Raw genomic sequence first — 21,483 nt, forward strand, 5'->3', positions numbered from 1 at the left:
TCTATCTTTTTTGCCATCTTTCAAATAATGAAATCTTAAGACAGAGTCTACTGCAATTTTTTCACATCTGCTCTATTGAAATGAATGAAAGCATATCGTCAAATTAATTTTAAAAGAAAAATTTCTTTGGAAAGTTTTAGCAGCAACTCAATGGCACATATTTTTAGTATAAAAAAGTATGCATTACATATAAAGAAGGAAAAACCCTACATTTCTGTGTATTTCATGTGCCATCAAAGATGAGAGGAACCCATTCTGATTTGGGACTTTATAAAATATATTTTTAAAACTTCCTATGTAATTTGGGATTTATACATCAGAATTATGCAGCTCAGGGATTACCTCCAAATAAAAACTGTGATGGACTTACTCTCAATAATAGCTGACAGGCTATAGCATCAGAAGGGTACACACATTTCCATATGCAAATCAGTAAAACATTTCCATCCTTTTCATACACACAGTACATGTACTCCATTACATTTGGACAATGGACAACACAAACAAACATTACAAGGATATCAGAAGAAATAAAATACTATCACAAGATAATTCAAAAACACAAATCACAAACACTGTTTGTAAGAAATTTAGATTCAATCTAAAGAAATACCAGGGCTCAATAAACATAATCTACACCAAAGAAAAGAAGTTTAACAATAAAATAACTAAAACACATAAACAATAACATTAAATATTGGTATGTTGTCAATTGATTTTTAAAAAATGAACACTGCAAATAATCAAATAACCATTATTCATAATTTACACACCCTTTTCATAACACTACAACAGCAGTACAGTGAATTTACATTAAATTTCAGCTTGTATGCATGAATTAATCTATTGGCCCTTTTAATTACAAGAAAAACTTCCTGTTGAAATGTTTTATAAAAGGATTATTATTCCCTAGTTTATGCTTAAAATTGGAATATTGAAAATGTGAGAAAATAATGTTTTAAGTGTACCCTATTAGGACATCTAATGATCCCATATTTCCCGTTACTCTCCGTTTCAAACAAAACACAATCCTTGCACTCTTCGCCCATCCCTCAATCTTTCATTCAATGTTTCAATTATCAATGCTTATCAGAAAAAATTAAGAACTTCAAAATAAAACTTACCTTAAACTTCCAGTTTCCTTCTTTTGTGCAACATCAAGCTTGCTAACAAAAGTCAACTTCCCTGTCTCATCAACAGAATAAAGCATTGGGCAGCACCCGTGACCCTGAGGACAAAAATTGGGCATGATACAGCTACTAAATTTCAAAGACAAAGGAACAAAGGAATCCTACTGCAGTGATATTCATATATGTTAAGAAAAATATTCCAGTATGAAATTAGATATTAGTTCTCTTTTATTTAAGAAATTACTATTCGTTAAAATACAATTACAATACATTAATACAAATGAGAATTCTAGAGTTTGTAGAAGCTCTTATTGTGATAAAATTTTTACTACTTTAGAATAGCTAGAACCATAATATTTATTTATAAAACCATAAAATTGTTAAACGATCAATTATCTTGTAGTAATCTATTTGTAAGGAACCTAACCTAACTGTATAATGATGTTTACTGTGAACACTAGAATTATCTTGCACTTTTTTGTCCTACAAAACTTAATAATTCTTTAATAGAGGATATATAAGTTCAAATTGTTAGAGTTTTTTTAATACAGGTAACTAAAGTTACATTATGTATGAAAATCAATTGTACTCACAACTGCCACCAATGAATTAAGAGCAATCCAAGACACAGCTGTAAAAGGTAAGTATTCAGTCTTTAGCTGAGTTTTGGACATTTCCTTTCCAGCATCTGCAACAGTAAGACTGGAATCATGACCAACCCAACACACACGGTTTCCATCTGAAGAAAAGCTGACACTATGCACCCAGCCACCTGAAAAAATAAAACAGTTTTGTAAAGGCAATGTGATGATATTTTATAATAACAAGAGTACAACAGATGTCAATGTTTATATCGTTTATAGATTGATTTACTATATTCACACCAACTCATACCAACATCAAAAATGATGGAATATTGACAAACTCTAATGAATGTTCTATCATTGGAAATGGAAATCTATTATCTTTTTCCATTAGTAAAGCTACCACTTCAGCTCTTCTCGCTAAGACTAAATTCTCAAATGCAAGTAATTCGTTACTCTATTTATGAACAGCTATTTTTTTCTAGTCCAGTGATCTTATTGAACTAATATTATAATATTCAGTAATAAAAAAATTCATATTGGGAAGGACTTTAGATTTAAGATAAGATTTTGTCATTGCCATGGACATAGCCATAGTTTAACAGGCTTCAAACAAAAGAATCTTTAATACACTCTTTTTATGTCTAATAGATACCAAAAAGTACTTGGCATGTACTGTTTAATGAATAGGCCTTATGATGCCTCACACACTGAAAAGGTTGGAAAGTCAGTCATCAAATCATACAATCATTAGAAAGAATTTTCAAATTATCGAAGTATTGGTATCGGTTATTTCTCTGGTATCAGTCTAGAGAAAAAATGGGTATTGGTATCGGCCTAGAAGAAAATTGGGTATCGGTAACGGCGTCCAAAGTGGTATCGGCATATCTCTAATAAAAACCAAAGATCACGAAAAGCACAAAATACATTATCAAATTGAATGAATATTGAAGCGTACGTAAAACACAAAATGAAGCAGAGCTAAGAGTACGTAATAAGCAATGAAAGCAAAAACATTGTACTAACCTCCTCCAGTGGAATTTGAAAACTCAGTCATAAGCTGGCCTAGAGGCATCTTAGCTCCCCAAGGGGTAGGGGTGGGTTTTGGTTCTATGTCCTTGATCCAGGCAGAGAAGATACGCACCTGCAATATAGAATTTTTTTTTTTCCTCCCTTGAATTAAAATATAAGCTTAAGACTATTCAATACGTTGAAATAAAAGTATATTTATTACTAGTTATGCAATTTATCTGTCCAGTTTTCTAGTTATTGGTCCAAAATATTTTTTTTTATAAACTAGGAAATCATAAAACCACTACAGGAACGTGAATCATAAACTTCCATACACTGCTCTATTCTATCATTAGACTCCTTTCCCATTTGAGATTACATCCCTTGACATAAAACAAATGGTCAGAACTAGAGCAAATGCCCCCCCACAAAATAAAGTCCTGTAGCCTAATTATAATCATGCATATATCTATGTACAGTACTGAAGTATCTAAATATGCAACAATTACAAAAGTAAAAAAAATTTCATAAAAAAGTACTTTTTATGGTATTTGTCAAAACTGTGCGACATTAAACAAGGAGGCATGAGCTTCCAAAATATAATAACACAAATCTGAATCTTTTAAAAAGCACAGTCAATTAGATATAATAACCTTGGCTTAAAAATAAAAATAATATATACAGTACAGTATATACTGTATTTGAGAAAGGTAGACTACTGTACCTTATTAATACATACATACGTACATACATATACCAAGGCACTTCCCCCAATTTTGGGGGGTAGCCGACATCAACAAATTAAAAAAAAAAAAAAAGGGGGGGGACCTCTACTCTCTACGTTCCTCCCAGCCAAACAAATTAAAAAACTAAAAAAAATATTTGTAAATGAAGAAAAGATCAAGATATATTAAAACTTTTGTTTGACTCTTAATCAGATATTTCTATGCTTTATATGAATACAGTTTTAAAAATTATAAATGCTTATTACTTAAATGACTAACAGGTAGGTATTTCAATGATAAATCTTCTTATAAAAATACCCACGCCACGACGCGAGCGCCATCTGAACAACATCCTTCTTTTTGGAATACTAAGTGTTGATTTGTTTTGTTGTGCTCTCGGTCTTTTTTATCTATCGTGGATTTATTTTGTCATGTCCGAAGCTTCACCTTCACACATTCCATGTTAAGTACCATAGTTTGTTTTGACAGTATTTTATTGTACCGGGCTTTTGTTTTATATCCAGTATAGTCTGTTTTATTATTCCCGTCTGGCCTTTCATGGCGGCCATTGTTTGTTCACTTGTTGGGAATTCATCTTTGTCTGCCCGTTTAGTACTCTGTCACTTAGGTTCTTGGTTAAGTCCCTGGCCTTATGCCTTTAGAACCGTTATTATTTTTATTTTTATTTTTTTGTGTATTTATGCTCATGGTACTTTTTGCTAGTAAGTCCAGCCTACGAACGAGATAGCGATTTAGCTTTGTATTTGTTTAGTGCCCGCCCCTCCGAGGCGTTCGTCACTCGACTGTGCTATTTATTTAAAGTTTTAGCAGATGCTATTCTTCGATCGTAGTGTTATATGGATGTACATTTTTATTTTATACGTTTATAATAGTGTTGTGTGATTTTTAGTCCTGTTTTTGTGTCCAAGAGAGCGAGAGATTGGGGTCCCCGTTTTCTGTTCGCAGTCACGAGTTACCCCTTTCTCTCGTTTTCTTTCTTTGCTCTGGTGGTTGAGCGGATTTCCCGTTTTCCGTTTTGTGCGTTCAACGGGTTCTCCCTCCCTCACCTCTCCCCCTCGGGGTGGATGATAACTTACGAGTTATTTATTTTTCGTGACTTTTCAATTGTTAGCGTTATTTTGGTCCGTGTTCGTCCTCTCCCCGTTACGGCTCGGGAGTAGTTTATGAACGTTTTCCACTCCGCCTTGAGTTCTACTCCGGCTTGAGGGATTCTCAATGACTTTCGTTCTATTGTTATATTTATATATTGTTTACTACATGGGACGGGCTTCATATTGTTTAGATACGACCCTCCGGTGGCCCTTACTGCGGTCTCAGGCCACGGCCATATCCACAATAGCCATTGTTATTACAATTGTGTTTTTATTCACAATAATTATTCAGGACCTTTCTTCTCCCTCCGGCCTCACCGGAGTTTGTAAATACGCTTTGCTATGATCTAAGCCTTAGCCTTTAGCTGCGGCTTGGCTTTTATATCTTCACAATTGAATTATTAGCCACAATTGAATTATTCAGGGTATCTCATTATCCTCCGGCGTCACCGGAGGTCGCCCATACACTTCACACTTATATTTGCCTTGCCTTTGGCTAAGACGGCATTATTCAGGACATCTCATTACGCTCCGGCTTCACCGGAGGTCGCCCATACACTTAACACTTATATTTGCCTTGCCTTTAGCTAAGGCTGGTGTTTATATTTATTTTAAGGGCATGTCACTGCTTCCCCGACCCTCGCAGGTCGGCAGATTGCTTTAAGTTATTTATCCTTATGTCATTAACAGACATTAGGTAAATTACAAATATACAAACATTTGGATATTATAGTGCCAACAATGGTTTTGGCCGAATAGCGATTTAAACGTTTGCGATTTAGTCTGTTAGTCTGTTAGTTTGTACTCGCCCCAGGAAGGCTCGATTTAGACTATATCCTTATTTATTGGTTACGTTGTCGTTATTCTTCGTTTTTGGTTATTACAATGACTAAAAATGAAAAAGAAAAAGGAAAAAATAAAAATAAAATAAAAACAATCAGTTTTATTTTACTTTCCTTATATTATTGTGTGATGTTAGCTTTTATTATGTAACCTTGAGAGTGAGAACATAGGGTGCTCGTTTATTAGCTCGAGTAAGGGAGGTGATTTTCCCGTTCTCCGTTTTTATACGTTCACGAGTTATTCAGGCCTCCTCTTATTATCAGAGTTGATGATAGTACGTTTAATGTTATACACGTTTTATTGATGTGGTTACTGTTAATATAGCTAACACTATTAGTAGGAACGTTGGTGTATGAGTCATTAATTGGGTTCGATTTATACCGACACCCTTAGCTCCGCCTTGAGTTATGTTTAGCTCCGCCTTGAGTTATACGCCGCTATAATGGATACTCATTGGGTGAGAACTAGTCAGATATTTGGAGTGCAACGGTGAAATCCGGCACTCAGACTCCGGCTGAGACCTTTTTGCACACGAACCTTTGTCATGTTTGATCTCAATTACACCTTTCCGGCCCCTTTTTTCATCGAATCTCCGGCTTCGCTGGAGATAACTCAAACATTCATTGAGGTTAATGTTATCGTACCGGTGACGGTCACGATCTCACGGGGACTAGCCTTTGCTACCGGATCTCCCATACAAACAGAGATCAAGCAGACGTCCAGAACCGGAGTTAACAATGTGATACCGATGAGGATTTCACAGTTTCATTATTACGGTCCCTTTTTCATCGAATATCCGGCTTCACTGGAGATAACACAGACATTCAGTTTTAGAGAATGTTATCGTACCGGTGAGGATCACGTTTTCACGTTGCCGGACCTTTGTCACTGGTTCTCCGGTACAAACTGAGATCAATCAGACGATCAGAATCAGGGTATGAACCCTTTTTCATGAATAATCACAATATCGTCATTACGATTCTTTTTCATCGAATCTCCGGCTTAACCGGATATCGTACAGGCGGTCAGCATTGAGGTTAATATTAGATTTCCTCTGGTTCACGTTGTCACTATGACGGACCTTTGTTTGTACCGGGGATGGTTACCGGAGATCCGGTACAGTCGGAGGTCACTCAGACCACGGGTGGCCAATCTTTTGTTTTACCTGTAAAGGGAAGGATTTAAAAAAAAAAAAAAAAAAAAAAAAAAAAAAAAAAAAAAAAAAATTATTATTTATGAACGTAACTATGCCTATATTTACGCATGTATTTAATTCTAACTATGTATAAATATGGATAAATATCCATACAACATCGTGTTCAAATAGAATTAAATTAATTATGCCTATATTTATGCATATTCAATCCTAACTGTCTAAATATGGCTAAATATCCATACAACATAGTGTTCAAATAGAAATACATTAATTATGCCTATATTTATGCATAGTCAATTCTAACTATGTCTAGATATGGATAAATATCCATACAACATAGTGTTCATATAGAAATAAATTTCCACCCAGTGGCGAATGCGCCAACAGTGTCACATTTCATGAATACAAGTGTCGCACTATACCCCAGAAGATAATACATTAAATAACTTGTCTTTAAAATGGCTTTTTAAGAGTTATACAGCTGATCCCAGCCTGTGAATAGGATCGCTAACCAAAGTTCAAGGAACATCCAGACTTATGTCCCCTTTGTGTTACAGAAGGTTCGCCTGCATGGTTCCCATCAGGATGATGATGATTCTCTCTGGCCTGCAAGAGAGGCTCTCCACCCTTGGGTATCGAAGTTGGGAAGGAATGCTCCATCTAGAGGTCCCTATCTCCTCGGAGTGTCCTCTCTAAGGTTGGACAACGACCCCATGGACGGGCAGGTATGTGGGGATGAGTTTTGAGCCTTCAGCTTTGCAATTACCTACGTCACCAACCTAGGACCATTAAAGGATCCTAATGTTCATGTTACCCTGCATAAACTGTGACGGCTAAAAGCAACACATTCTAAGGAAATCCAAGGGGCTATGACGAGCTCTAAGGTATGGTGGTGAGTCAGTGCCGTTCAGGAACTCGGATATAGGTGGTACCATAAATCTGGAGGGCATAGACGTCCTCCCTCTGGGGGACCTAGATTTTACTCCCAGGTACTAGAATTCCCATTCAACGGATTCGTTCGATTGAAAGAGATTGCCTTGGTTAGCTTAGACAAGGTACCGAAGGTAACGGTATTATTTCCTAAAGGGCAGGCCCGATCTGTCTGGACCAGGATGTTGTCAGCCTGGGGGGTACGATAATTCCAGGCTCTGCCCTTCCAGTTCGACCTACACGTTTGTTGGTCTGATCGGGTCAGTTGTGGGAAGTACGTTCTGTCTGAGACCTCTATCAGACAGGAATCGATAGTCGGTTTCCCACTCGTCATCACAGCCTTCCTCTGGTTCGACGCTTTTGTATCTGACCCCCCATCATCAGGTGGTCTACCTCACTGATTCCCCAGGTACACAGCCCAACTCCGTTGGGATGTTTTGCCTGCATGCAGCCCTAGATCCGAACCCTCAGGCTCCTTTCATGGACACCAGAGAGGAAGCTACAGGAGTAGAAGACAGTCCCGACATCAAGGCGGACCTAGGAAAAAGGGGGCTCGGAGAAGGGAAGGACCTAGATTCACTCCCTCACAACGCGGTGGTCCCGGTAGAGGGAAGACTTTACCACTTTCGTGACCATTGGACTCGGTCTGTGGGATCATAGCATAGTCTCTAACGGTTTGAGATGAAAATGGCCTCAAGGTCCTCCTCCTCCGCCAGTGACCTTCTCCCAGAAATACACTCCCGTCCTGAAAGAGTACACCACAGGGTTACTCAAGAAAAAGCAATCAAACGACTATCTCTTAGGTACGGTCCTTACTTCCCCGTGGGACCGTCACCACCTCTGTCGATCTTACCGACCGCTATTAGCTTGCGCCTATAGCTCGAAACTTCTCTTCTTATCTGGGTTTCCACCTAAGCAGGAAAGCCTTTGTGTTCAAGACATGCCCTTCGGCCTCAACATTGATCCCAGGATATTCACGAAACTGGGAGAGGCAGTGTTAGAACAACTCAGGAACCAAGAGATACAGATCATTGCTTATCTGGCCGGTTGGCTCATTTGGGCCCGGCCGGCCATAGAAGGCAACAGAGCTACGAAGGAATTACTTCGATCGCTCGACAACCTGTGATTTCGGGTCAATCTCCATAAGTCTCGCCTGCGACCATCAGGCCACTTAGAATGGTTAGCCATTCAGTGGGACCTTTCGAAGCACACGTTGTCTCTCCCTTCCAAAAGTAAGAGGAATAGGTTCCAAGATCAAGAATTTCTCAAGCACAAACAGGTGTCCAAAGAGCCTAGAAAGTATCCTCGGCCTTTCCCAATTCACTTCAGTAACAGATCTCCTAATAAAAGCCAAACTCAAGACATCAATCGATTTTGGAGAAAGAGAGCTACAGTACCTATAAGAAGACAAGGTCTCGAAGATCCCCTCTGTCGGGAAAATGAGACAATGCCCATGGTCCGAACCGAAGAACCTCTCCAAAGCGGTTCCTCTACAATTCCCACCTCCACAAGTGACATTCCATTCAGCCGTGTCTCTAAGTGGATGGGGGGATTTCTCCGAACATCAGATGTTTCAGGTTCTTGGTCACTAGCCATGAAACAGTCCCATATCAATGTTCTCGAAGCCATGGCAGTGTTCTTGACCCTGAAGAGAGAGACTCCTCCGAGGTCGACCCACATCAGAGTAGTGTCAGACAGCACAAACGAGGTACACTACGGAAACAGGGGAGGATCCAAGTCACCCAACCTGAATCAGATCCTGGTCACTTTCTTCGCCTGGGCAACAGAAAAGAACTGGTTCCTGTCAGCACCTCACCTAGCGGGAGGCCAGGATGTGAGAACGGGCTCACTATCCAGGACGAGTTCCCTGGAGTCAGAATTTCACTCCGGTGGATACTCAGGTTCGTTCCAGGCATCCAGGTAGATCTATTCACATCTCAGATCAATCACAAACTTCCTTGTTATGTGACCCCAATCCTGGACCCTCGGGCTCATGCCATGGACGCATTACCCCGGGATTGGAACCATTAGAGGAAGATTTCCCTATCTCTCCCAGTGAATCTTCTAAAAACTTTAACACGGACTGCGCTCCTTCCGGGGCGCAGTGGCTTTAGTACCACCTCACTGCCCAAGAACAGTTGGTTTCCTCTCCTCCTCGAGTGGAAACTCCGTCCCATCCGGATCCCGTTCCTCAAACTGACCCGAGTATTCCAAACTCACTGTGTCAGATTACTCAAGGATGTCCAAAACCCTAACTTTGTGGACTACAGGAAGTTGGCAGCTCGTAGAGACTCGAACATTGAACCGGAAAACGATTTCTTCATCGAATCAGACAAAAGGGACTCGACAATTCGCCAATATGATTCGGCCGTTAACCCCCAAAATAGGTGGTCCCCTTGGAAAGTTATTCCTCTTCTCCAAGATACTTTTCTATGTCCGGTCACCACTCTCAGGGCCTTTTTAGCCACGACTGCTACCCGATCGTCTGGCCCCTTGTTTATCAGAGAACAAGGAGGTACCATTCCCATACGTGGTATTAGGCTATAGATCCTATACTTCGTTTAACAAGCCAATCCGGGATCATTTCCCCCAGAAGATGGACTTTGATGACCTTATAAAGTTCACGGGTTGGGAATCTCCTATGGTCTTCAAACGCCACTATCTAATGAACTTACAGGCTCTTAAATACCCAACAGTTGCAGCTGGGAGCCGTATCTCTCCCCAGTGATCTTTTGTTCTTCCTTTCATCCATCTCTTTCTTCTCCCTCCTACCCGCCACTCGCACCACGACGCCGCTTCCTTGGTGGTTCGTTAGCCCTAAGTTTATTACATATTAGGTTATGTTTGTAACTATTGTTGATTACCGTTGTTACAGGGTTGGGATATTCTTAGCCACGTCAGTTTTGTAGCATGTTTCCTCTGATACTCGGAGGCTTCCCTGTTATCATGTTTGTTTACCTTAATTATTTATGATTTTCTTTACATGGTGTTGTTTCTCTCCCCTCATTAAATTAGTTATTGTTGGGCTTGGAAGGCATTCTCTGGTACATTTTCACCCGGCGCCACAGATCGACCCAGAAAAGGGATTTTGACGAAGGAAAAATCTATTTCTGGGGAGAGACCTGTGGCGCCCGGTGAAACCCTTCCCCCTTTATTTTACACGATCCCACCCTTTCCTTTCCAAGCCGTCATGACCATTACAGAAGGATGCTGTTCAGATGGCGCTCGCGTCGTGGCGTGGGTGGTGCGGCGATGGGGGTGTGTCTAGGGCCGTTGTATCGGCCCATCCCTTTGACGAAGGAATTAACTAAATGGAAGACAACCTGTGAATAGTGGATTTCACGCGCCTTTGCTTTATACACGACACCCAAAAGGTGCTCGCGCGAGGGTTGTAACCTCAGCATTCCATGCTTTTATCTTTCTCTGGTATAATTGGAAGGTTTTATCAGAAAAGACATACAAGAAGGACTTTTCACCGGGCGCCACAGGTCTCTCCCCAGAAATAGATTTTTCCTTCGTCAAAATCCCTTTTTTGAAGTGCAAATCATATTTTTTTGTTTAACAGTAAGGAAACATAAACAAAGAGCCCTATCTTGTGGTCTATTTCTTCACAAAACAGCCTTACATACCTACAAAAACACTTGTATAAATGTATGTGTTAGTCATAATGGTCTATCTATCTTTGCACTTCCCCCAATTGTGGGAAGTAGCCAACATCCAAAGAAAACAAACAAAAGTGTTTTATTTCCTGCTTGTTCTTCCTTGCTTGACAAGGGACTTAGCCAAGTTTAGCTGGTATTGCTAGGGTTTCTACAGCCCAATCCTCCCCATTCTTCCACCACAAATGAAGCTTCACATGCTGACTCCCCTACTACCGCTACCTCAGCGATTACCAAGGTAACCCTAGGTAGAAGCAGGGCCTTTAGGAACTGCGTCACAATCGCTCACCAGTCATTTTTATTCCTAGCATGATCTTTTGCCCCCCTCACATCTATCTACCTGTCACCAAGGAAATTATTCATTCATTCACCTAAATCTTGGCTTTCCTCTTGCAGTTCTCCCAACTCTTGCATTTATCACCTTCTTTAGCAGACAACCATCTTCCATCCTCTCTACATATCCAAACTACCTAAGCATATTCATATCCACTCTAGCAGCTAGTTCATTCCTGAAACCCATTCTCACTCTTACTACTTAGTTCCTAACCCTATCCAATCGAAATACACCAGCCATTCTCCTCAGATACTTTGTCTTGAACACATTCAATTTCTGTCTGTCACTTTCATTCTCCACAACTCTGATCCATATGTCATAGTTGATACAATGACTTTCTTATACAGAACTCTCTTTACATTCATTTCCAACCCTCTCTTCCTTACCATTCTCTTCACTGCCCTCAACACTTTACATCCTTCATTCACTCTCTGATGTACAACTGCTTCCACCATCATTTGCAACAACAGAACCGAAGAACTTAAACTGATCTACTTCAAGTAAATCTCCATTCAATATGACATTCAATCTAGCACCACCCTCAATTCTTGTGCACATCTTAACCTTACTCTTACTTATATCAACTCACAACTTCCTTCTTTTGCACACCCTTCCAAACTGTTACTAATCAACACAGCATCTCCTCCAAGTCTGCAACCAATACAGTATCATCTGCAAATAACAACCGATTCCCCTTCCACTCATGATCACTCACATGTATCAATCACAATCCTCGACCAAGCACTCAGGTAATAGCATCTCTTACAGCTCCATCAACAAACAAATTGAACAACCATGGCGACATAACACATCATTGCCTAAGCCCACTCGCTCAATTCATTCCCTAGCCTAACACACACTCTACTTCCTACATATAAACTCTTCATGGTTTGCAACAACCTTCCACTAATTATATATAACCTTATCACATTCCACATCACATCCCTATCAACTCTACCATAAACTTTCTCCATATCCATAAATGCAAATTATACCTCCTTAACTTTTGCTAATTTATCACATATCTACCCAATTATAAAACCCTGATTTATACATCCACTACCTCTTCTAAAGCTACCCTGCACTTCTAAGATTGCATCCTCTGTTTAACCCTTAATCCTATTAATGAACACTACCATATACTAACAAACTAATGCCTATAGAATTTCAACACTCAAGCACATCTACCTTACCTTTGTATAAACACAATACACTCACTAACACAGTTAACTTGCATTATTGACAGCATACAACATATCAAACAATCTCACCAACCATCCAAGCACACGTACACACCATTCCCTTAACATCTAAGTCCTCATACCATCCAAAGCAGGAGCTTTTCCTGCTTTTGTTTCATCTAGTGCTCTCTTCACTTCCTCTTAAAATGGTAATGACAATAATCCAAGTAATTATCTTGGAATCTTAACGGGCTGACAGACTATAAATTCAATTCATTATCATACAGTATACCAAAACTGGCTGACAGTCAGCACTTCATTACATCTAATAAGAATAAAATTCTAACCTTGAAGTCAGCAGCTCCAGCAGCCAAGAGCACATTATTAGGATGCCAGTCAAGAGTTGTAATGGTTGATCGAATGGGCTTCTTGATGTGTTTGGAAACCCACCAATTGTTCTCTTGCTCAAAGTAACACACTGAGATTAAACGAGCTCCTGACCCAACAGCAAACTTGTTTTCTGTTCAGAGAAAAAAAAAATATAATGAAATCTTGCTCCTTTGGCTTTAGGAATTAATAATAATCTTAAAGCCATTATAGTAATTATTAAGCAACTATATAGTATAAAATTCTAAAAAAAATGGGTTTTCTAACTCCAAAAAAATGTCTAGGTAATATTCATGTTCCATAAACACAAACGTCTAATTCTGTTTGTTATACTGGCAAGTAGAGTGCAGTATTGACAAAGATATGAGACAGAAACAGTTAAAAGAATCATATACAGTAATCCTTTCAGTTGAGTCTGAAATTTTAAAAACGATGAAAAAGTTGTTAAAGAACCCTAAGAATTGTTAACAATGCACAGAACATTTACATGAAACAAACCATTTAAAGTTCAATAACAATCTTTTTAGTTTATCTATATATGAAGACTTAATATGATAACAGTTTACATTCAGAACAGATGCTATTCTTTATACAAACAAATGACTTACGATCACACATTGATACACAAAAAGTTGTTGTTTTGTCTTAAATTTGGTTTGTAATTTTGTAATGCAAGCTCTGTTACAACCTGTGCCTGTTATAACAGCAAAGTATAGTAGCATTTAATCACCATCATTTAATATGCATTAACTCCCCCCAAAAATATGCCAATAATACCCATCACATCATAATGTAATTTTCTTAAAATAAACTATCACTGTGGTCTTTCTGTACACCATTTTCTGGCATGACCCTTTTAACTTGCTTAGATTCTGCATTAAGTCATATGTACAGTACTCAATCTTGCTCAAACGCTGCAAATTTTTAAAATACGTATTTTTCTTAGCTATACAAACCTAAGTTATTTATATGATTTGCTCCTAAATCATCCAGTTATGACCAGAATTAAAGAAGTTGTGGAATTGTGGTAACATTGTATGGTTACCGGCTATTCCATCCACCCTAGGAAGGAATGGTTGTGTCAGTGAGACAGCCTCACTTATCTCATGGTTAAGATTTGAGGGGTAAATGAGGCAATACATTTATAATAAATGACTCTGGTTTGTATAGCTAGGAAAAATAAAAATTTATCGTTAAAATTTGTAGTTTGTTCCTATACAAACACAAACTGTCATCATTTAGGTGGTAGGCAGTCCCCTGTAGCAGGAAGGAATCTGTCTAACCTTTAAACCAGATAAAATAGATGACATTCTAAGACCGGATCGTATGAGAGGCGAGGTCAAGAAGTCAATCCCGAGCAAGTTATTACATGACTAGAACAATATTATAATTTCGTTTTAATAAGTTCCAAAATTACTTAAGATTAAATGTCATATGAAAAACCTATTACCAGCATAAGTGTTTCTTCTGTTAAGATACTTCCCAGGATGTCCAGAAGAAGAAATGAAAAGAACTCATTCATTTTACTCTCATACTCCCTTACGATGAACATAACTAATGATGTGACCAAAGGTTAGACGTCCTGAAAAGGCAATTTTTATACATCTGTGGAGCAGCAACTACTGGACCAACAGAAAAAGTGTCAAGTGATCTGTGGGTACAGTCCATATGGTAATGTGCAATAAAAGTGGTCTACCAGCACTAAGGACTTAGGCTACCGAGCAGTTTTGCAGAATGCCATGATCTCTAGAAGGGGCCAGAGTTGGCACTTTTCCCGAGGATTTATAGGCTTTCAGTATGACTTCCTGCAACTAAAAAAAGATGTTGTTCTTTGTTACCCTCTTTTTGTTTCGACCTGCAGTAAAAAAATATGTTCAGGACAAGACATTAGGATGAGGAGTAGTAGTTCTCTTAATGTAACGTTTAACTGCCCTCACAGGACAAAGTAACATTCAGCAGTTACCCCTCTTATAGTGGAGATGGAAAAAGAATCACTTAAGTTGTCAACAATGGATGGACTCTGGGTTTTTGCCATGAACTCTGGAACAAAAGAAAAGAGAGCTTTCCACTACTTGGAGCGTAAAACAAGATGCGATAAACCGTGCAACTCGCTCACTCTCTTAGATGAGGGTAAAGCCAGAAGGAAGAGCGTTTTTAAGGAGAGGTCTTGATCTGAGGCTCTATGAAAAGGTTCATAAGGTGCCATTTTTGGGGGCCTTGAACCTTAATCACACTCTGTGACAGGGGTTGAGTTCCCCACATGGGCAACACTGCTTAAAACTCTTGTTAAGAGACAAAATTTCCCAAGAGGAAGAGAAGTCTATTTTCATCAGTCTGAAGACCTGGTTTAAGGCTGAGCAATAGACTTTCATCACTGTGACCTAGAAACTTCTCTTTCTGCAGGAACATCAAAATGTCCACAATTAGTGGATTAGTGGCCTAGAGTGGAGCAATACCCCTTCACAAAACCAGTGGCCTAGAGTGGAGCAATACCCCTTCACAAAACCAGTGGCCTAGAGTGGAGCAATACCCCTTCACAAAACCAGTGGCCTAGAGTGGAGCAATACCCCTTCACAAAACCAGTGGCCTAGAGTGGAGCAATACCCCTTCACAAAACCAGTGGCCTAGAGTGGAGCAATACCCCTTCACAAAACCAGTGGCCTAGAGTGGAGCAATACCCCTTCACAAAACCAGTGGCCTAGAGTGGAGCAATACCCCTTCACAAAACCAATCACAGAAAACTGATTACTTTCCTTGATAGACTGTTGCTAAGGACTTACCGAGGTGTCCTGACTGCAGTTGGTCTTGAAAATCCTCTCTTTTGGAGGAGATGCTGGATAACCTCCAACCATGAAGGGATACGCAGTGCACTGTGTCGTGAAACTTTCTGACATGAGGTCAACGCAGAAGATTTGGCCGCACATTCCCCTTGGAACTTCTGAGAGATTATCCAGAAGGTCTAGGTACCACTCCACATGGGGCCACCTTGGAGATACTAGTGTTATTCTTAGATTCTTTGACTCCATGATCTTGTTCAGTACCTGACAGATCAGGCAAAATGGGGGAAAGGCATGAATATCTATTCCCTCCCACTAGTCTTGGAATGCATCCTCTATCATTGCAACCAAGTCTGGGATTGGAGAGCAATACATTTGGAAGTGGGTGATGAAAATGTCCACAATCTGTGAACCCCACAAAGTACAAAGATTCTTTGCCACTTTTGTAGATAGTAGGTTGGCCAGGGAACCAGCCACCTGATGAGATACTACAGGTAAAGTGTTATTGGGTCCTTTGACTGGTCAGACAAAATTACACTGGATCCTTATCTCTGGTTACAACTTATTTTCCCTTTGCCTACACATACATTGAATAGTCTTGCCTATTCTTTACATATTCTCCTCTTTCCTCGCACACCTTATAATACCGAGATTACCAAACAATTCTTCTTTCCTCAAGGGGTTAACTTCTGCACTGTAATTATTCAGTGGCTACTTCCTTCTCGATAAGGGTAGAAGAGACTCTTTGGCTATGGTAAGAAGCTCTTCCAGGAGAAGGACACTATAAATCAAACCATTGTTTTCTAGTCTTGAGTAATGCCACAGCCTCTGTACCATAGTTTTCCACTGTCTTGGGGTAGAGTTCTTTTCCTTGAGTGAACACTTAGGTACACTATTCTGTCCCATTAATCTTCCTTTTGTTTTTCTTTCAAGATTTAATAATTTATACTAAGATTTATTTTCATGTTGTTACTGTTCTTAAAATATTTTAATTATTCTTTACTTTTCTCGTAGTTTATTTCCTTTCTTTATCGAGCTATTTTCCCTGTTGGAGCCCTTGGGCTTATAGCATCCTCCTTTTCCAACTAAGGTTGTAGCTTAGTAAGTAATAATAATAATAATATTATTAATAATAATATTAATAATAATAATAACAAGTATGCAGACCCTTCTGAGCCAACTGCATCCCCAGTTGGCTCAATTTATCTGCTATCACATTCTTCTTTCCCAAGATGAAACAGACTGAAAGAAGAACTGCGATTATCTGCTCCTAATTGTGTATCCTCACAGGGAGTTGACTTAACAGGTGGGACACAGAGCCTCCTTGTTCATTTCTGTAGGTTACTACGGTCGTGTTGTTGCTCACCAACACTACCGAGTGACCCTTGATGGTCTTTGAAAAGTGGAGTAATACTAGTTGAGCAACTCTCATTTCTAGGTAGCTCAACTGGGAAGGTCTCTTCCTCCTGTGATCATATCCCTAAAATCTGTTCCTTCCGTAGGACAGCTCCCCAACCCTGTCGAGAAGTTTCTGTGAACAAGAAACTCTGGAGGGGAAGCCTATAGCAATGTTCTGGCTAACAAGTCCTCTTTCTTCAGAGATCTGTTCTCACTACTTGGGGGCCTTTCACAAGAATTGATGGGAGTTTGGAAGCTTGTGAGCAGTGACTCTTCAGTGCCTACTGCAATGAACAAAAGGTACAACCTCCAAAAGGGACCAAGCTTCTCGAGGGAGGCGAGACGTCCTAAAAGCTCCTACCAGGAGTGATCTGGAAAGGATTCGTTATCAAGTAAAGGTGCCGCTACTTGCCTCAACCTTTGAACCGTCCAACCGTCTAAGGACGGATACACTCTGGCTTTGACTAAGTCAATATCCACGGCCAGGTAATGAAGGCGCCACTAAGGGACAAGGTCGGATTTATCTAGATTTAGGTGGATCCCTCTTTTTCTTCAAAAATCTAGATCATCCCTGTGGCATATGAGCTGTGATCTTGATTCTGCTAGAAGCCAATCGGCTAGGTATCTTAGTAGCCTTATACCCCCATGACATGAGCCCATGCGGAGACAAGGGAAAACAGGCAAGTGAACACCTATGAGGCTGTGGATAGGTTGAAGCACAGCACCTTGAATTGATAGGTCTTACCTCTGAAATGGAATCTTAAATCATTTCTTAAACCGTGATGAACAGGGATCTGAAAATACCCATCTTTCAAGTCTATGGTCAATAGGAAATTTTTTTTTCTGATAGCCTGAAGAATTGTGCTTGGGATCTCCATCTTGAACAGCATTTGGAGCATGAACTGGTTCAAACGGGAAAGGTCTACAACAGATCTCCAACCCAAGTTAACTTTTCCACCAGGAACAGGTTACTGAAAAAGCCTGGGGACCTGTCTAATACCTCTTCAATGGCACCATTCACAAGCACTTGAGATGCTTCCTTCTCCAGTAGGAGTCTTTCTCTGATCTTCTCACATAAAATGAGGAGTCATTGGGGTCAAGAGTCGGAGGAGGGCAACAGCTTGTGAATGGGACGCAATACCCTGAGCGGAGCGCTTCTAAGGCCCAGGGATCTGCCACCTTGTCCAATTACTTTTCAGGCATCTGCTTAATGGTGTTAAGTCAGGGGACCTGCCCTCCCTAACGGGACCCTTAACAGCCTCTCTTCCTTCTTCCAGAGAAATTTCCCCTGCGATGATAAGAGGGAGTATGATCATGTCTTTTGGAGGTCTGTGCGATATCTGGATCTGGTAGCAGATGACTGTTGAGCCTGAATGGCAAAGGCTTATGAACCTGTTGAGGAGCTGGGAATCGTGAGGCCACAGCTCTTCTCCGAAAAGAATTATGACTGGTCTTCTCACAGTTTTCCACTACAGCCACCACTTCTGCAGGGGGGGAGGGAAAAGAGTAGGGTAGTCAATGATACTCAAATTCCTACGAAAAAGAGCGTTTCGGGGAGTCATCTGTTTTGTGAAGTTAGTTAGAAATGCATCCCTCCTTTTGAAGACTAAGTTCCTCCAAATGGAAGCAGTTTAGTGAAAGATAAATTCTAGTGCTCTCTCTCTCTCTTGACTGCACTATAGTCAAACCAAACGAAAATGGGGACGAGAGAAAACCCAGGCATACAGGATGGGAACAGACCTTGACCCTGCTCATGAAGGTGCCACACGGATGTCCATCAAGGCCAGGACAGCTTCTCATACTACCTTGAGCAGCATTCATAATTACTTGCATGCACCTAATGAAAGAGAAAGCACAAAGCACTAGCATAAAGCTCAACATGAAAGCAGTCGTAAACAGGTCCATCAACTAGGAAAAGCAGGAGGTAACCGAGGCTGTCTCTCTGCCTTAGACAATCCTTCCCAGCATGGGTGGGATAGCTGGTAACCATACAATGTTATCAATATCCCACAACTTCTTTGAATCTGGTCATAACTAAGACTTGGGAGTAATCCCATAAGCTATAAATGACGAGTGTTGTATTTGCAAAGGAACAAATTGTATTTTCATTTCTACTAATGAATAAAATTTCATAAAAATTCTAAATGGCATTTACAAAACTAACTCTGGTTATAACAATAGCCTCTCAAGGGAAGATTCCAGGGTTCACCGATTTGTTTGAATTTTGGAAAGTTAGGCATAATTATTGTTTAACACCTCAGTTTTTGCCATTTTTTTTTTACTGTAATTATCAGTCCCCCTCAATAATTATTATAATTAATGTGGTTTACATGGACATAAAAAGTAGTATGCATAATACTTTTACGTTTGTAAATAGATTTCCTTTAAGGTAAGGTAATATGTATACAACTTTTTATGTCCATGTAAACCACATTAATTGTAATAATTATTGCTGACGACGCTGTCCTTATTAGCAGAACACCACAGGACTTGTAAAGCTTGCTTACCAGAATTCAAGAAATATTACATGAGGTTGGGCTCAAGATGAACAGAACACAGATGATAAGAACGGAATATGCATTGGAAGGAGAAAGGATTAATGATGTTGAATCATTTAAATATTTAGGAACTACGATCTCTAATACAGGATTTTTAGAATTGGAGTTTAATGAAAGATTGAAAAAAGCAAATCAGACAATGGCTAGGTTAAGTAAAATTTGGAAATCAAATCGCCTGAAATTACAATAAAAATCAGGCTATTATCAGTTTAGTGAGAACAGTGTTACTGTATGGACCCGAGTCGTGGTATGACAATGAAACCATATCCAACAGATTTTGTAGATTTGAGAACACAGCCTTCAGAAGGATATTGTGAGATAAATGGTAAGACAGGATGTGGCAAGACAAGATTCAAAACGAAACTATAAGAGATTACTCGAGTGCCATGTGTGGATGAGATCATGGTGAGATGGTTTGGGCATGCTCTTTGCACTCCCCAAGAGATTAGTTCACCAACCTTTTAACTGGGCTCCACAAGGCAGAACACTAGGAAGACACAGACCTACATGGCTGAGGACTATGAAGCGTGAAGTAGGAGATGACGAGTGGAGAAGTATTGATTTAAAAGCTCGGGACTGACAAAATCTAACCCAGGCCCTTTGCATCAAGCTCGGGACTGACAAAATCTAACCCAGGCCCTTTGCATCAATAGGCGTAGGAGGAGGAGATGATGATGACAGTAATATGGACTTAAGAATAGCTTAAACATTTCTGACATGTTTGTAAGTTGGTGGACATGAAATTACAGTCAATACCCTAATATCCAAGTTCAGGACTGACAACTATTGAGGCAAAAGCTCTGACAATTGAGGAATATGATTGCATCTCACTATAATACAGTATTTAAAATGTACAAGGGAACAAAACTAACAATAATTATCTGTTATGAAAAGACAAAAATCAATCCTGAATCCTGGAAAACTGTTGTAATTGCTGTACCCTTCATGGATTTATCATCTTAATTTGAAAACCAGGCCTTGTAAACGATAGTAATGCATGTCCACCTTTAATATTAATTTTCCCACCTCAGGGAGAAGAAAGCACATATAACCCAATATTTACATTTATACAGGAACAAGAAAATTTATTAAATATTCTCTTAAAACTGTAGTGTTTTATGTAATACAAAACTTGACTATTATATCAACTGAAAGGGAATAACTGAATCTAACCATTTGGTGACCATTTGACACAAGTGGCAGCACGATTGATGCGAAGTAGCACCAAGGTTGGGCTCCATTTTCCATCACTTCCACAAGTCCAAACATAAGCATTGCGATCCTGAAAAGTCATTATTTCCATAAAAAAGTTAATCCTTAAAAAATTCAAGCAGTTTAGTAACAAACACATCAATCATATTATAACCACATTTACAGTCTTGCACTGTATGTCTTCAAATGTCTTTTGACTTTCATGCAGAAAAATTAATGTACTGTACTAAATTAGACTATAATAGGCAAGCACTGGGGCATTAAAAAGAGCAGTCACTCATTCATGTGTCCCTTACTAACTACTGTTTTAAGGTTTTGAAAGTCCTATAAAAGACACTGGGATGTGGGCACTTCATGAGGCTTGTGAATGATATAAGAAAAACTATTTTTGTAATTTATTTTATATAACACTTTGCTTATTATATTACTGAGAAGGATTAATGTAATTTTGCGTTGCTAGTCTTTTGAGCGAAGTCACTTTCAGCG

General features: G+C 39.4%; 1 protein-coding gene across 1 annotated transcript in view; it reads right to left on the reverse strand.

Moving 5' to 3' along the window:
- Positions 1 to 1,101: 1,101 nt before the first annotated feature.
- Positions 1,102 to 21,483, reverse strand: part of LOC137649804 (actin-related protein 2/3 complex subunit 1A-B-like) — a 41,764-nt gene continuing 21,382 nt past the window's right edge. The window contains exons 4-8 of the mRNA XM_068382748.1: positions 20,959 to 21,067; positions 13,013 to 13,185; positions 2,741 to 2,858; positions 1,724 to 1,902; positions 1,102 to 1,228 (exon numbers count right to left, since the gene is read on the reverse strand). Coding sequence (XP_068238849.1) covers positions 1,121 to 1,228; positions 1,724 to 1,902; positions 2,741 to 2,858; positions 13,013 to 13,185; positions 20,959 to 21,067 — 687 coding nt within the window. The 3' untranslated portion in view covers positions 1,102 to 1,120. The remainder of the gene's footprint in view (positions 1,229 to 1,723; positions 1,903 to 2,740; positions 2,859 to 13,012; positions 13,186 to 20,958; positions 21,068 to 21,483) is intronic.

The sequence above is a fragment of the Palaemon carinicauda genome, chromosome 11, assembly GCF_036898095.1.
Source record: "Palaemon carinicauda isolate YSFRI2023 chromosome 11, ASM3689809v2, whole genome shotgun sequence".
In the NCBI taxonomy this organism is placed as follows: Eukaryota; Metazoa; Arthropoda; class Malacostraca; order Decapoda; family Palaemonidae; genus Palaemon; species Palaemon carinicauda.